At 46.3% G+C, this 14832-nt stretch overlaps 3 protein-coding genes across 12 annotated transcripts in view; 2 read left to right on the top strand and 1 right to left on the bottom strand.

The window, feature by feature from the left end:
* Positions 1-1531, top strand: part of SLC12A6 (solute carrier family 12 member 6) — a 46108-nt gene extending 44577 nt beyond the window's left edge. For all 10 annotated transcript variants that reach the window (XM_083706555.1, XM_083706558.1, XM_083706557.1 and 7 more), the window contains one exon: positions 7-1531. In XM_083706555.1, coding sequence (XP_083562681.1) covers positions 7-98 — 92 coding nt within the window. In that variant the 3' untranslated portion in view covers positions 99-1531. The remainder of the gene's footprint in view (positions 1-6) is intronic.
* A 1391-nt stretch (positions 1532-2922) lies between these two features.
* Positions 2923-7077, bottom strand: EMC4 (ER membrane protein complex subunit 4). Its single transcript, XM_083707206.1, has 6 exons — positions 6934-7077; positions 5336-5427; positions 5092-5206; positions 4763-4916; positions 3675-3835; positions 2923-3216 (listed from the first exon to the last, which is right to left on the bottom strand). The coding sequence occupies exons 2-6, from the start codon at positions 5419-5421 to the stop codon at positions 3181-3183; spliced, it is 552 nt and encodes a 183-aa protein (XP_083563332.1). The 5' UTR covers positions 5422-5427; positions 6934-7077; the 3' UTR covers positions 2923-3180.
* Positions 7078-7320: 243 nt separating this feature from the next.
* SDR39U1 (short chain dehydrogenase/reductase family 39U member 1) lies at positions 7321-13779 on the top strand. The gene is made up of 6 exons (XM_083707099.1): positions 7321-7431; positions 9701-9807; positions 10353-10435; positions 10759-10880; positions 11377-11520; positions 12175-13779. Exons 1-6 carry the CDS (start codon positions 7416-7418, stop codon positions 12588-12590), a joined length of 888 nt encoding a protein of 295 aa, XP_083563225.1. The 5' UTR covers positions 7321-7415; the 3' UTR covers positions 12591-13779.
* Positions 13780-14832: the final 1053 nt, after the last annotated feature.

The following is a 14832-nucleotide window of genomic DNA, read 5'->3' as shown; positions in this document are numbered from 1 at the left end:
CTGCAGATATGGAATTCCTGGAGGTCCTAACAGAGGGGCTGGAACGTGTGCTGCTTGTGCGGGGTGGTGGCAGCGAGGTCATCACTATCTACTCCTAGGGGAGCGAGGAGGGCTTCCTCCTGATAGACTCTGTTCTGTCAAATTGACATCTGCTTCCTGCCTGTCACCACCTGCAACTTGATCTCCCAAGGAAAGCAGCTATCAGTGTCACACCTCCTATGCTTTCTTTTCCCTGTGGCAGTTTGGGGTTCTTCAAATGGGGCGATTTCCCCTATTTGGAGACTAGAGTTGACATTTCCCCATGCCTTCCGTAAAGGTACATGCCGGAAACTGCATAAGCTTGTCACGAAAGGAGATTAGACTGGATTGGGCTGGGAGATGGCTGGATCTTCCCTTTAAAAAGCGTAGGACTAGTGAGGCAAGTATTACTTTGGAGGGATTAAACAGAGCAAAAACGTAGGTTGCTTCCACCTTAAGAGTTAACTACTGCTTCTGCCCTCTGGTGGGCATGACAAAAATGGAGCAACAGGGTCCTCCTACTGCAGAGACTGTTACATTTCATTGTTGAATCAAGAAGAGGAGAAATGACTGCTGCTTGGAGGACATAGAGGGAGGGAGATGCAGCCTCCATTGTGCCACTTTCTTCTGGTCAGTGCCAAAGTCTTTCTGCTATATTTCCCTTGAAATCAAGGGGAGGGACAGCATTTCGGAAGATGGAACTGACTCTTACAGTACTTATTTCATACCCTAATCCCTTGAGGGATTCCAAAACTCAAATTAATTGTTGGCTGCGTGTGGGGGGAAGAGTTGACTCTTAAGCCAGGGTGCAGGTGGCATATTGATGGAGGGACATACATAACTGTTCTACTTTCTTTTCCCTATGGTCCTCACACTCCTATCTGGGCAAGGAAGCTAGACCAATTTGCCAGGTCCTTCTCTGTAGCGTCTGGTTGCTGTTACAGGTTGAGAGAAAAAGGAGACAGCAGCCTCTCCTTTCTAAACCATAGAAAGAGAAGCAGAGCAGCAATATCTCCTGACCTTTGTAACATGCCCTCCCTGCTCCCAAGTAACTACCCTTCTCTTCCCTCAAGCCTGGGCCAGAGAAGGCTATTGTGACCCTATCTGTGTCTATACTGAGGACCCACAACTTGCTGTTTTTTGTGAGTGTTGGGAAATAAGTCCTTCCTACCCCTACAGAAGCAAACACTGGAAAAGGTGCTGTGCTGTTTTGTCCAACCCAATTTCAATGATGGATGTTTAATTCTCCTCCTCCTCCTCCCACCACTTTGCTCAAGTATAGTATGCAGGGACCACTCCTCTTGGGGGTAGCCTTAAAGCAGATTCAGCTCCAGCCTCTCCTCCACTTTTATTTTAAAAGGGAAGTTCATGTTAAGTACCTCACCTCTTATTTTGGGGGAGGTCTTTTAATTTATTGGGGGGGGGGAATGACCTTGTTTACATACAGCATCAAGTTTTGGGGTGTGATTTTTTGCTTCCTGAATTATGTAAAGAATAAACTTTTTATATATAATTCTTTTTTTGAAGTTGTGATGATTCATTATGTCGCATTCATTCAGGCTATACCCGCTATTTTTGTTTATCTGTTAACTGATTAGCTTCTGGTATATATACCTATACTTGGGTTCATTCCAGTCTGGCTATGACACTGAAACTTCCTTGGCTGCCCTGGTTGATGACATTTGCCAGAATAAAGGCGATGCATGCGAATGGCAGTGGCGGTCAGAGCAATTGTCGGCATCCCCCCGCCCCCCCCCCAATAGCTCAACAACTCTGGGCGATCTCCCATTTCCTTAATTTGGGGTCCCAAAAAATAGGGATTGTCATACACGGAAAAACACGGTAGTTATGGGAGGGTACTGTTTAGCACCATGGGAGGTGTCATGTGGTGTCTCACAGGGTTCCATCTTCACCTGCATGCTGTTTAACATCTATATGATGTTGGTCATTATCAGGAGAGCTGATCATCAACATGCAGATGAAACCTAGCTCTCTTTTACTACAAATAGTTACATATTTATACTCCATCTTTTTCTCTGACGGGACTCAAGGTAGCATACAGCTCTCTCTCCCACCAGGATGAGGCGGCAGCTGAGGTATTAGACTGGTGCTTGGAGCGGATAACAGATTGGATGTTGAGCAGTAAGTCAAAGCTTAATCCTGAAGACAGGTGTTGTGTCCAGAGTTCTCATGTCATAGGAGGTGGGGAGACTGCCTGTTCTAGACAAAGGAGATGCAGGGCCATGCCTCTGGCAACACAGAGACCCTCCCAATATTGCTGTCAAGTTAGGGACCCTTTCTGCACAGGCCTCTACATGCATAGCTTTCTCCAGAAGCTGGAACTATGCACAACTGGCAGGCAGAGGTGGGGTCTCAAAGGCATGGTTTTTCTACATACTTTACCTTTTCATCTGACTAATATTTGAAGGGGCCCCCTGTGTGCGAAACAATAGTGCCTTATTGTGAACATTTTCAAGGTACTAGAGCATCACCTCTCACCCCAAGTGCCTCATGCCCTTTTCCAGACTATTTTGGAATCTTAAGAGCCAGGAACACAGCATTTACTTGAATGTAATATGCCATCAAATCTAATGCGCACCCTAATTTCCATGACATAGTTTGGCAAAAAAGGTGCAGACTACATTCATGTAAATACAGTATGTGGAACAGAGAAAGTAGCCTTCCTTATACCAGCTCATCTAGCTCTGTACTAGCTACTGTCCTTGGCTCTCCAGCACTAGAGTTCACCTGGCACCTGTTCTTTTTCTAAATGGAAAGAGTTAAGGACCTGAATGTGTGCCATCACAAAGTATGATCAATACATGTACACATTATGTAACATGAATTTATCAGCATGTAGAGCGTCCTGTACCCATTTTCAAGAAAGCTGTGTAAACATTAAAACACATGTGCATAACACTTTTATTCTGCTTTCACCACAACGGGGAAGGTGAAAAGAGCATGTCAGGATAAGCCTTCTGCTCCTCCCTCGGCAGAGAACATCAGTCTTTCACATTCTGTCTGCATCTTCATCTGTTATTCCACATAGCACCACCATGTAATTAGGACCCAGCAGTCTTATTAGGAGCGATGGCAGATGAGTATTCTACGGTAGCAATCCAGACATCTAAAGCAGCAGTTGGTTTCTGGAACTGGGTTGGGTCATAACACTAGACCCCCACCCGTGAATTCCATGCGCTGGCCATAAAAAAAGGAAGTGTTGTCAATAAACCTGAGCAAGCATCATCATAGCTTCACGGTCCTTAAAAGAAGGCCCCCAAGCACTGGGACAAAGACTGTGTTAAACATCCTACCATCACTGCTTTAATTTTAAGCACTGAGATTTTGTAGCAATAAGAATCCAGAAGGGACTGAAGTGCTGTTCCACGGACATTGGTACAAAACATCCCCATCCCCAGTGGCGTAGCGTGGGTTGTCAGCACCCGGGGCAAGGCAAGTAATTTGCGCCCCCTAACCCTAACCCCCAGATGTTGCGCCCGGCCTCCCCTGCACCCCCCACGCTACGCCACTGCCCATCCCCCAGCCTTTTAGAGTACACCATGGACAGTTAGAACATGTCATCTGAGTGGGGAGGGAGAAGATCACCTCCATTCATAAACACGTATTCCTCAAAATGTCAGACCCTCCATACTCACCTCGGGTGGCTCAATAAAAGCTAGCCAATCAGAGGCGTGAGTTGGCAGCAGCCCCATTGATTGGCATTTGTAAACCGCCAAGGCCAACCCTAAAAGGTTGCCAATTAGGTATACCAGGCCCTGCAGGAACTTCTGGCTTGAACTCTCAAGTAACTTGAAGGCTGTGGGGACAGCAGAAAATAAGTCAGAGGCAGACCACAAACATGCAGCACAGGCCCAGCTTGCTGGCCTGTTTTCACTTCTGAATATTTAGTCAAACAAGGTAAAGTACTAACTACAACAGAGTTAACATCTGTTAGCATGTTAGAAAACTATCCACACAAGAGACAGAAAGGATACCTAGCCATGAATTTCTACCCTAGAGGGTTTAACCGTTCAGTCGCACGACAATGGATGAACCCAGTTAAGCATGTTGAGGAAAGTTAGTGAGCAGAAGGTTCATCAAGCATTAGGTATTTATACTGAAGAATCCACTTCTGAACACCCACACTTCAGATGAAACTGGCTGTGTATGAATTCTCCAGGCCTATGTATAGCATTTTAAAACAGCCTACACAGTGCATAGCATTCTCCACTTCTATTGGCGCTAGATGGTTGCTTAACTTCAATAATAGATTTGCAAGAACCCCTGAGATCTGCACTTTTTACCTGGTATGTCCAAACCACCACTACAAATGTACATTTGTACATTTTTGTATTAGTTTCTCCTAATTACCTGTTATCCTCTAGAGGTTTGCAGGGCCATATACTGTACATAAATTCCTACCACATTTATTCTTGCAACAACCCTGTGCATCTCTAGCAGATAAATTCACGCACACATACCTCATTCACACAACTGTTCCTGGATGACCATGTGCAAGAACCCTCCCTCACTGGAGGAATCCTTTAATTCCTCATGTACACTGATGCAATCCAAACCGGGAGCAGTTTTATCATCCCTTCTGTTAGTCTGTACAGGACTATTCTGCATTTTCCTCAAATTCCCAGAATGCACAGTCTTTTCAACTGGGACCACAGACAAATCCCATGAGGCAAGAAGTGAAGAAAGCTTGGGATAAAAACACAGTTGATGAAAATACACTTACTGGCAGAGATGGACATGAGTGCTTGGATGGGCCTCCAGGCCATCATACAGACCATCATAGTGGGGAAGATGGAGATTGTGTTGCCTGCCATGTACATGATAAATAAGTTCATAGGGATTTGCTTCAGGGGGCCTAGAGCGATATCCCAGCAGCGCTGAAAAGGTGGAAGAGAAAAGGAAGTAGAATCAAAGAGCAAACTTTATTCACGTTCACCTTGCCTTCTTCAAAACTCACATGAAGAGGGTATCTGGTTCCAGTGTTCTGCTCAGCACAGAATACCAAGAGATCCCGTGGAAAGCCCCCCCCCCCCCATTCTTGCACTGCACTACCTTTTCTACTAGGATACGATCCGTTTCCTGGACGCTTGTGTCTGGCACCTGCTTGTCTGAGTAGCCGATGGGATAGAGGGTGTCTCCCTGGCCACCGCTCCGGTCACTCCGGCCTCTGGCAAGAGAAAGGGATGGGTCACACCTGAGCTAAATTCATATACCTGCCAGAGACAGAGCTACCCCTGGAATCAAGCTAACTGCTAACACCGGGAGATGATATAGAGACCTCCAGTTCAGTACATACCTGCTCCCACTGCCTGGACCACTCAACTCAATGGCCCATTTGAAACGCCGTCCGCGGTTGGTAACTAGCCCCCCAGGGGTGCTCATCGCTGCCTAAGGGAGAAAAGAAGGCATAGACAGACACTAAAAGAGAACCTCAACCAGAGGTTGAAGACCTAAGCCGCTTGACCCTTCCACATACTTCCAGTGACTCCCAGGGAATCACAAGCTTCTCCAATGCACCCTGCCTCCTTCCCATCTCCAGCTCTGATAAACCAGTCATTTCTCAAGTTAGGGGCTAACACTGAAATGGAACCCAAGAGGACCCTGGGTTTGGAAGTCATGTCAGCTGAAGATTCCCGGAGTGGTTTAGGATGAATTGCAAGGTCTTAGCCTCAATTCCCTATCTCCAAAACAATGTGAAGTGCATCATATAGAATGCAGGATGAAATGTCAACAGCAGCCTAAGCCACTCTTCTCTGTCCCAATCCCACACACCTTGCACATCCTGATAAAACTATCCATTTCACTTGTGTAATAGTATTTCTGATCATCTAACAAATCCACCTTCACACTTCCCTGCTTCTCGTTTACCTATTTCTCTGTATCCTCAAATCAACTTGCCGCTCACAATCCACATAGGAATCTTACCAAATAGCCCTTTAAACCGATAAATGCCCTGTCTCCCACCTACAGACCTGATAAAATATTCAGTCTGCTCTCCCAAACTAGTCTGAGCTGTCATGGGGCCTCCCCTGACACCTTCGAAGCACCCCCATTCTCAGCTTCCCTAATAGTTATGAAAGTCTGATCCTATTCCTTTCTCAGGGTTGTCAGTCCCATTAGGCAGAAGTAGCTTATTGTGAGTGTCGTGACAGCCCATTGTTGTTGATATCTGCTGTACTATTACATGCAATGATTATTGGGGATGCGAAACGCAGGGTCTGCTTACAGATTTATTATTATGAATTATTATTATTTTATTAATTGCAGCAAAACATCTTAGGCCAGCCTGGCCCTCCTTTCAATCCAAGTCATGCATCCCATGACTGCATTCTTTTCTCCTTCTCTTCCCTTGACCCACAGACCCCATGAAGACTTGGGGAGAGGACACTTTCCGCCATCAAGCTTTCCTAAGCCACTGCTGCTAAGTATTCCAAATAACATTCTTGCTGGGTTGATCACGTATCAGCTTTTGCTCACAGTCAAGCCTGCTTGGAGGCCTGGTGTCAGGCCTAAAGGCAGGGTGCTCCAAGCACGAAGAAGAGCTCATTTTCAGCATATAATCGGCATTACATGCAGCACATTGAGGTTTGGACTGAGGTGAGGGAGAATCAAAGTAATAATTCGCGTTGTCTCATCCCCCCAGAATAATAATAATAATAATAATAATAATAATAATAATAATAATAATAATAATAATTTTCAGGGGGAGAAAAAGATAAAGGAACGATATAATATCTGGACTCGTTGCTGTTGTTACTAAGAGGGGAACTGCAGCTTCAGGCGAAGGAGCCAGTAGGGAGGGACAAAGATACCACCCCCTCCAAATCAGAATCGTCCTTCCCTGCAACAAAACCTGCTGGGCCCGCGAAACAGCCACTGAATAGGATCGCCTACCTTTGACGCCCTCGCTGCCTCTTCGGAAACGCTCTCGCCCCGCTGCCTCTATGGCCCCGGCCGCTTCCTGTTCCTGTTTCCGGTGACGTCACCAAGAGTGGAAACCATGGCAACCCCTCTCCCCAGTCATCTCGCCCTTTAGGAGACAAAACGATTCTCCAATAGTAAAAATTTTTTCCTTTGCATACGTGTGCGTGCGTGTTTATAATACGCTTCGCCCCCCCACCCAGATATGTCGCTAGACACACAAGCCCTTCTTCACTCTTCCGGGTCGACATTAACCCGCTTCCCTCGCGTTCCGCGGATGCCACCATAGAGGTTCCGAAGAGCAGAGCGGCACAATTTGGTTACCTTTCGTAAGCGAGTCTTTGCCGGAAGTCCGGGCTTCTCGTTGGTCTAGCCGCTTGCCTCCCCTCCATCTCTATGGTTTTGATTGATCCGTGGGCTTGTTGAGCGTCTTTCCCCGCCCAGCTTCTTCAGCTATGAGAGTCTTAGTGGGTGAGTTAGGAAGGGGCCTGGGCGGAGAGGGGAGCGTGGGTGGGGGTGGTCCAGAAGACCTTGTTACTGTTGCTGTTACATCATCATCATCATTATTAAAATGCAAAAGGTTTGGCTAGCTTTTGTTGCAAAGGAAACCGGGAGTTGGGTTGCTGTTTGGAGGTTGTGATTTGCAGCCAGCTTTGAGTTTCAGGCAAGCAGAGTCCAGGGGCATGAGCACCACCAAACGGGAGCCAGTGGAGTGCGTGTCCTTCCTCCAGGCGAGCAGACCCCTGAGCAGAATCTGTGGGTTTCATGTCCATTATCTCAGGATGTTGCTGGCTCTCCTTCCTGGTTGGTTTTTATGCAGAACTTGGGTGACCATCTGTCATGGATGCTTTAGCTGAGATTCCTGCATTGGACTAAATCAGGGATCAGCAAACCTTTTCAGCAGGGGGCCGGTCCACTGTCCCTCAGACCTTGTGGGGGACCAGACTATATTTTGGGGGGGTATGAACGAATTCCTATGCCCCACAAATAACACAGAGATGCATTTTAAATAAAAGGACACATTCTACTCATGTAAAAACACGCTGATTCCTGGACCGTCCGCAGGCTGGGTATAGAAGGCAATTGGTTGGATCCAGCCCCTGGGCCTTAGTTTGCCTACCCATGGACTAAATGGCCCTTCCAGTTCTACAGTTCTATGATCTGGCTACTCAATTTATTGTTATACTTTTTCCAAAGATCTCAAAGTGGTGGACATGGTCCTCTTCCTCACAGCAAATTTGCAAAATAGGTTAGTCCAAAAGACAACCTCTGGCCCATGGACACCCTGGCTGAGTGGAGATCTGAACCCACAGCCCCATGCCCAGAGCTCTTGACAATTTCACCAAAGCCGTGTCACCTAAATAAGGGGCAAGTGTCTTTACCTGGCAAGTGAGGAACAATAGCGTCTTCCACCTGCCCTGCAATGCTTGTTTTAGAGACTACCACCTTTTCTACCCAGCTTCTGAAGGAATGAAAGGGACACAATTACCGGTACCTTTCTTCTTAACTTATTATTTATGTATTAAATTTGTTAGTCGGCCAAAGGGATTTACAGTGAAGGCAACAAGCAGACAACACCCTCCACACCAGCCCCATACAATAGATACATTAAAACCAAGAGGGAAAAGAAATGCATCTCACCCACTTCAAAAAGGTCACAATTAGTTAAAGTCCAAAGCTTGGTTATAGAAGAAGGGGTTTTTTTTTTTGTTCTGGTCAGCCTGAAACAGACAAATTGCATGGGGTATGTGCAGACATGTTGGACTAGATGACCCTTGGGTCCCTTCCAACTCTATGATTCTGCAGTAAAATATCTCCATTGCCCACCTGGCTATTGGTTTGCCTCAGGTTCTCAGTGATATTAAGCATCACTCAAACAGCTAATGCATTCATCTGTAATCTTATGCATACTTATAAAGTTGGGTGAGGTCTTATACAACATACCCTTTATGCTAGGCATCCCCACACTATTTCACAAGCTGTAAGTCACCCAGAGGGGCTGGGGGAAACCCAACCAGATGGTTGGGGTATAAATAACAAAATTATCATCATCATCATCATCATCATCAAAAGTTAATTTTTAGGGTGGGAGGTATTCTGTACATGCATAGGACTCAGCTACAAGATTTGTTTCTTTGTTTGTTTTAACTCCTAAGCACATCTACTCAACAGCAGGTCCTATTAAATTCAGTGGGAAAGGTAAAGCCTCTTGATTATTTTAATATATATGTTTTTTTAACATATCATTTTCAACAGTAATTAAGCATACTTTTACATCTTATTCAAATCTTTGGCTTCCATCAATCCTGTCTGAAAATTTTCCAATCTAATCTCTCAGTATGCATTTCTTATCTTCCCTATTACATTTCAAACTCATAACCAATATATCTATATTTTTCTACTTTGTAACACTTCGTATATTTCTCCTTACAAAACTTCTTGTAGTCCTACTAGCATAATTTGTTGATTACAGTTGCTCTTCAAATATTTCATATACTTCTTCCAATATTCTGTAAATCTCTGGTCCCGCAGGTTTCAAATCCTTCCTGTCATTTTGTCCAATTCTCCATAGTCCATTAATTTCTGTAAAGCCCCTTGATTATTTGGGAGATGGTAATTTTTTGTGTCACTACCACTTTCCCTCTCATTGCCTGGTGAGCTGTCCCATTATCTCTCTGTATATAGCCATTACTTACAAAAATAAAATCTGCAATTACATTTTTTTTCATATTGAAATTAGGTGGTGGGACTGGATTTGTCGGCAGAGCCTTAACCCAGTTGCTGAGGAGCCGAGGGCATGATATCACCCTGATTTCCCGCCATCCTGGAAAAGGGCGGACTACCTGGGTATGTGATGAGGGCTTATTTTAAGCATGTGCAGAATTTCCACAATTCCCTGGCTCTGTCGCTGTGCTTTTAACCTGGGGGTGGCTAACCCTTTTCAGCCCCGAGGGCCACACCACCACCTTCCAGCTCCTCCAGGGGCCACATGCCGGCACAGTGGACGTGACCAAAAAGGCACAAATTACAATTGGCCTCCAGAACAGGCTTCAGAGAGGCGGTAGGAGGGGAGCCACAATTAGCCATCCGCTGTTCTTTTAACTTAAGGGTGGGTACCTCAGGCCAGAAGCCCAAATATGGCCCTCTGAGGTTCTCTGTTAGGCCCTTGTGTTTCTCCCGAGGCCACATCCTATCCCAGACGCACATATGCTAGGTAGCTGTAAAGTACTGGGGCCAGTAGAACAAAACAGAAAAGACAGTTTCACCCCTGGATGCCGAGTTGCATATTGGTAGAGAGAACCAATCAGGAGTGGGATGGGCAAATTTGAGTGGCAGGGGAGGCGCTTGTAGCTAGAGAGACTAATGCTACACATTCCTCCTCCTCCTCCTAGGATGAAGTTTCCCGCTTGGGGCTCCCTCCTTGTGAAGGTGTGGTCAACCTAGCTGGAGAAAATGTCCTTAACCCCCTCCGTAGGTAGGTCCCTGGATGAGATCACTCAGGGTGATTAATACGACTTTGCAGCTGACCCTGTTACCTGTATTCCTAGCTGTGGTATCAAAGCTGAGCCGAGGGGAAGGAACAAGCAGTTGATAGGATAGGCCCAAGGGACAGTTGCCGGAGGTCTAGTGGACAGAATCAATTCCACCTGATCGGTGGAGGGTGGAAGGGATTGCTCCCACTCAGGGTGGTCCAGACTGTGGGCCGCACATAGAACAAAAACTTAGCGAGCTGCTCTGAGACTTGTGTAAAAGCCATTATGTACAGTGATACAAGGATAGTTTCTTCCAATGCTGCAGGTGGAATGAGTCCTTCCGCCAGGAAGTGGTTGCCAGTCGGATAGAGACCACAAATACTTTGGCGAAAGCCATTGCAGGAGCTGAGCGCCCACCTTCTGCCTGGATCCTTGTCACCGGCGTAGGTATTTACTTCCATGCTAGCTAAAACTGTAGCTTCGCTATCCACTTGGTGGTTGCTGGTAGCAAAATAACTGTGGGGGCAGAGAGGGTGAAGAAGAACTCCTCACAGGACCTGGGGACAAGGAGGGGTGGTGTGCTGTTGGCAGTGGGGGGAACACATACGCAGGGAAGCTGGGAGGTCCCACAAGGGCAGGACATCCAGAGCTGGCTAAAGGCAGAGTGGGCTTACCAAGGATTTAAAGTGATTTTTAGAAGGGCTTAAGTGAAGGATGTGTCAGAGAGATAGAAGCCTAACAGAAAGACATGAAACTGGGGGAGAAACAAAAGGAAACAAAAGGGCCCTTCAGGATTGTCACTTCCGAAGTTAAAAGCAGTTGGGGAATTTAGGAAGCCTTAATACAGGTTTCTTGTGATATAATTATTCAGGGTTGGCTGGTTAGGTAAAATACGGGCATAAGTCAAGTCACACTATTGGTAAAAGGTGTGTCCCAACCTCAGGGTACTACAGACCCAGCCCCACCACTGAATACACAGAAGAGAGTCCTGGCGGAGACTTTGATTTCTTTTCTCGCCTGGTGACCCGTTGGGAGGCAGCAGCGAAAATCCCCGGTGACGCCACACGCCAGGTGGTAGTGAGATCTGGTAAGTTGGGGGGGGGGGGGGAGTAAGGGCCAACAATGGAGAAAAGGGCATCTTTGGAGACATGAGGTCAGCTTGGATGTGGCATGTGAAAGCCCAGAGACATGAGAGGCCGAGGGTGAGATCAAAGCTCTCATAGCCTCAGTGTCTGTGTGTCTGACTCTTGAGGCTGATATTCCTTCATACAATGTGGGTGAGAGTAGCAGGTGCTTACAGGCTCCTGTGCCCCAATTCAACTGTCAGAACTGTGGTCTGAAGGCATGATTTGCAGCGATCCCACTGAAGCCACAGGCTTGAGACCACATGGGAACTCCACCAAAACTACCATTCCCCTTTCCCAGATTCTATTAAGAATGTGCCACAAATGATTGTACACTTGAGGCAGATGGGAAGGGTAAGAATCCTGTTCTTCTTGCTGAATCAACCATCTGGCTCCAATAGGGCCAGCACACTTTTCCTCTTCGCTCACTGTGAGTGTGATTTAACTTCCAGACCTGTGTAAAGCCAAGCCCAGGAGATGCTTCTGTATAAGCTTGTACAAGCTATAACCCTGTGCAACTAACCTGCATGGCTTCCCTATAAGTGTTTGCCGTTTGCCAGTAAGCTTGCACTCCCTGAGCAATAATTTTTATTTGTTCTCCGTCTCTTTGCCTCCAGGTGTGGTGCTGGGCAGAGAGGGCGGAGCTGTTGCCCAGATGTTGTGGCCCTTTCGCCTCGGCCTGGGAGGCCCCATCGCTTCTGGCCGCCAGCCTTTTCCCTGGATCCATGTGGCCGATTTGGTAGGCATCCTGGCCCATGCGCTGGAGCGGGAGAATGTCCAGGGGATCCTGAATGGCGTCGCACCATCCGCCGTTACCACCACCAATGGGGACTTTGCCCGGGCTATGGGGTCGGCCCTCCAGCGGCCTGCCTTCTTGCCTCTGCCAAGCTTTGCTGTGTCAGCCATCTTTGGCCCTGAGCGGAGTGTCATGCTACTTGAAGGACAGCGCGTGATACCCAAACAGACTCTGGAGAGCAACTACCGCTTTGCCTTCCCTGATCTTCCCTCTGCCCTCCAGAATATTTTAACCTGACCCAGGAAAAAGTGTGTCTAGTAGTAGTACCGTATTTTTCGCTCAATAAGATGCACTTTTTTCTTCCTAAAAAGTAAGGGCAAGTGTCTGTGCGTCTTATGGAGCGAATGCGTGGTGCCTGGAGCCAAATTGCCCAGGGGCAAAAAGCAGACCATGCACTTTTTTTTTTTTTTTTTTGAAAGGGGATGTGGGTGTTGAAACAAAGCCGCTGATCGTTTGCCGATTGGGGAGAGAGATAAGGGACACTAGAGATAAAGGAGGCTGCCTGGGAGGGGGGAGGTAAAGACAGTAAACTTGCAATGGGGGGAAACAGGAAGACTAAAGCAATATAAAAGAAAAAGAGGAGCAAAAAACTGCTCCAGCTAGGGAAAAGACACTACACTAAGGCAAACAAGAGGGGAGGGAGTGTTGAAAGGAAACAGCTGATTGTTGGGATCGGAAGAGAGATAAGGGCTGCTAGCAGAGGCTGCATGGGAGCGGGGAGGTAAAAGCCCATGGATTCTCAGTATTTTTACATTGGATCACCCCAAATTCACCATCAGATCACATAGCATGTCCATGGCTACAGCCTGCACCCAAAAAATCATGCACCCACTGTTTCATGGGGCCACAATGGTGCATAAATGTGGTTACAAAGCACGGATCCACATGGATCCTCAGGATTTTTGCATTGGGTCACCCCAAATTCACCATCAGATCACATGTCTGTGGCCACAGCATGAACCACAAAAATCATTCATCCACTGTTTCGTTCAGAATATTTTTTTTCTTGTTTTCCTCCTCTTAAAAACTAGGCACATCTTATGGCCAGGTGCGTCTTATGGAGCGAAAAATACGGTAATTCCTTGGTAGATAAAATCTGCTGGTTTCCTCCCACCCCGCTGCTTTATTAAGTTTCGGTTCTGTTAGTTTTTGCTGACAACACACACAGGAAAAAGAAGCTCGTGGGCACCTTAAATATGGATTGTTGCAGACGCTTTTGTTAAGTTGTTAAGGTTCCCCCAGATCTGTGCATGTGTGTGTACACATTGTAATAAGCCATTCAAAGGCTTTTAGGTGCCTGTTTCCTTTGGCAAGATGGGGTTCAAATGACAAAAGGCACAGCCACTTACTCAGGGTGTGTGCGCGAACATGCACAAATATAAAATTTGTTTTCTTTTGTAAGAATAAAAGCTGCTGATAGTTGGAATAGCATTGTGGAAAGAGGATTTGTTTGCACTGTTGTTTGTTCTTTGGTGGAAAGTCTGCCACACTTTCTGCCTAATGTTGAGTCAGACAGTTGGTCCATCTAGCTCTGGACTGTTTACATTTACTGGAAACAGCCCTCCAAGATTTCAGAAATGGAGATTTCAAAATGGCACCTCCACCCAGACGTCAATGTACAGCTTCCCACCCCACCCTCACCTCAGGAACCCTTGTGCCACATTTTGCAGTGGTGTCTCAAGAGGCAGCCAAATCTGTGACAAAAAAATAGACAAAGTTACATCAAAGTGATGTTTGTCTGCCATCTTGATTCAAAATGGTGTCCAGTGTTCAAATGACAATGGAATCTGCTGCCCATGTTGGGAACTCCCTTGCCAAATTTGGCAAAGATATCTTGAGATGTGACTGAACCAACGCCAAAGAAAAAAACGAGGTAAGTCACACCAAACTTACATTTTGGTCCTCCATCTTGATTCAAAATGGTGGTCGCTGACCAAACATTGATGAAGAGCACTACCTCCATCTTGGAAACTCTTGTGATAAATATGATGATGATATCTCAAGAGGTGCCCAAATATAGAGAACAGACAGACAGATGCACCATTCTCATCACCTATTTCAATCACACAAGGACCAGAATAGCCACACACAAAACACAAGCAAGCCCATACGTTTTTCGTTTTACTGATTAAGGTTGATGCACAATGATTAAACAACTAAAGCTTTTATTGACTGAGACTGATTGAATGAGGCAAACGGGTGACCCTTGAGATGCTGAACTACAATTCCCAACATTCCTGCTCATTGGCCATGCCAGCTGGTTAGTTTGAGTTCATCAATACCCAGAGGGCACCATTTTGGCTGCTCCTGGATTAAAATTTTATTCAGCAATACGGCAGCAAATTTAGAACCCATGTATGGTGTAGCGGTTGGTTCTAGTTACAGATAGATAGATACGGTTGGTTCTAGAAATCATAACAATAATTTTATTTTTCACGCCATTGGATGATAGGGCACAGGCTATATGCTCAGCTGCTTG

This window comes from Podarcis gaigeae, assembly GCF_964106915.1.
Source record: "Podarcis gaigeae genome assembly, chromosome: 13".
NCBI lineage: Eukaryota > Metazoa > Chordata > Lepidosauria > Squamata > Lacertidae > Podarcis > Podarcis gaigeae.
This window is presented reverse-complemented; position numbering and strand designations above follow the sequence as displayed.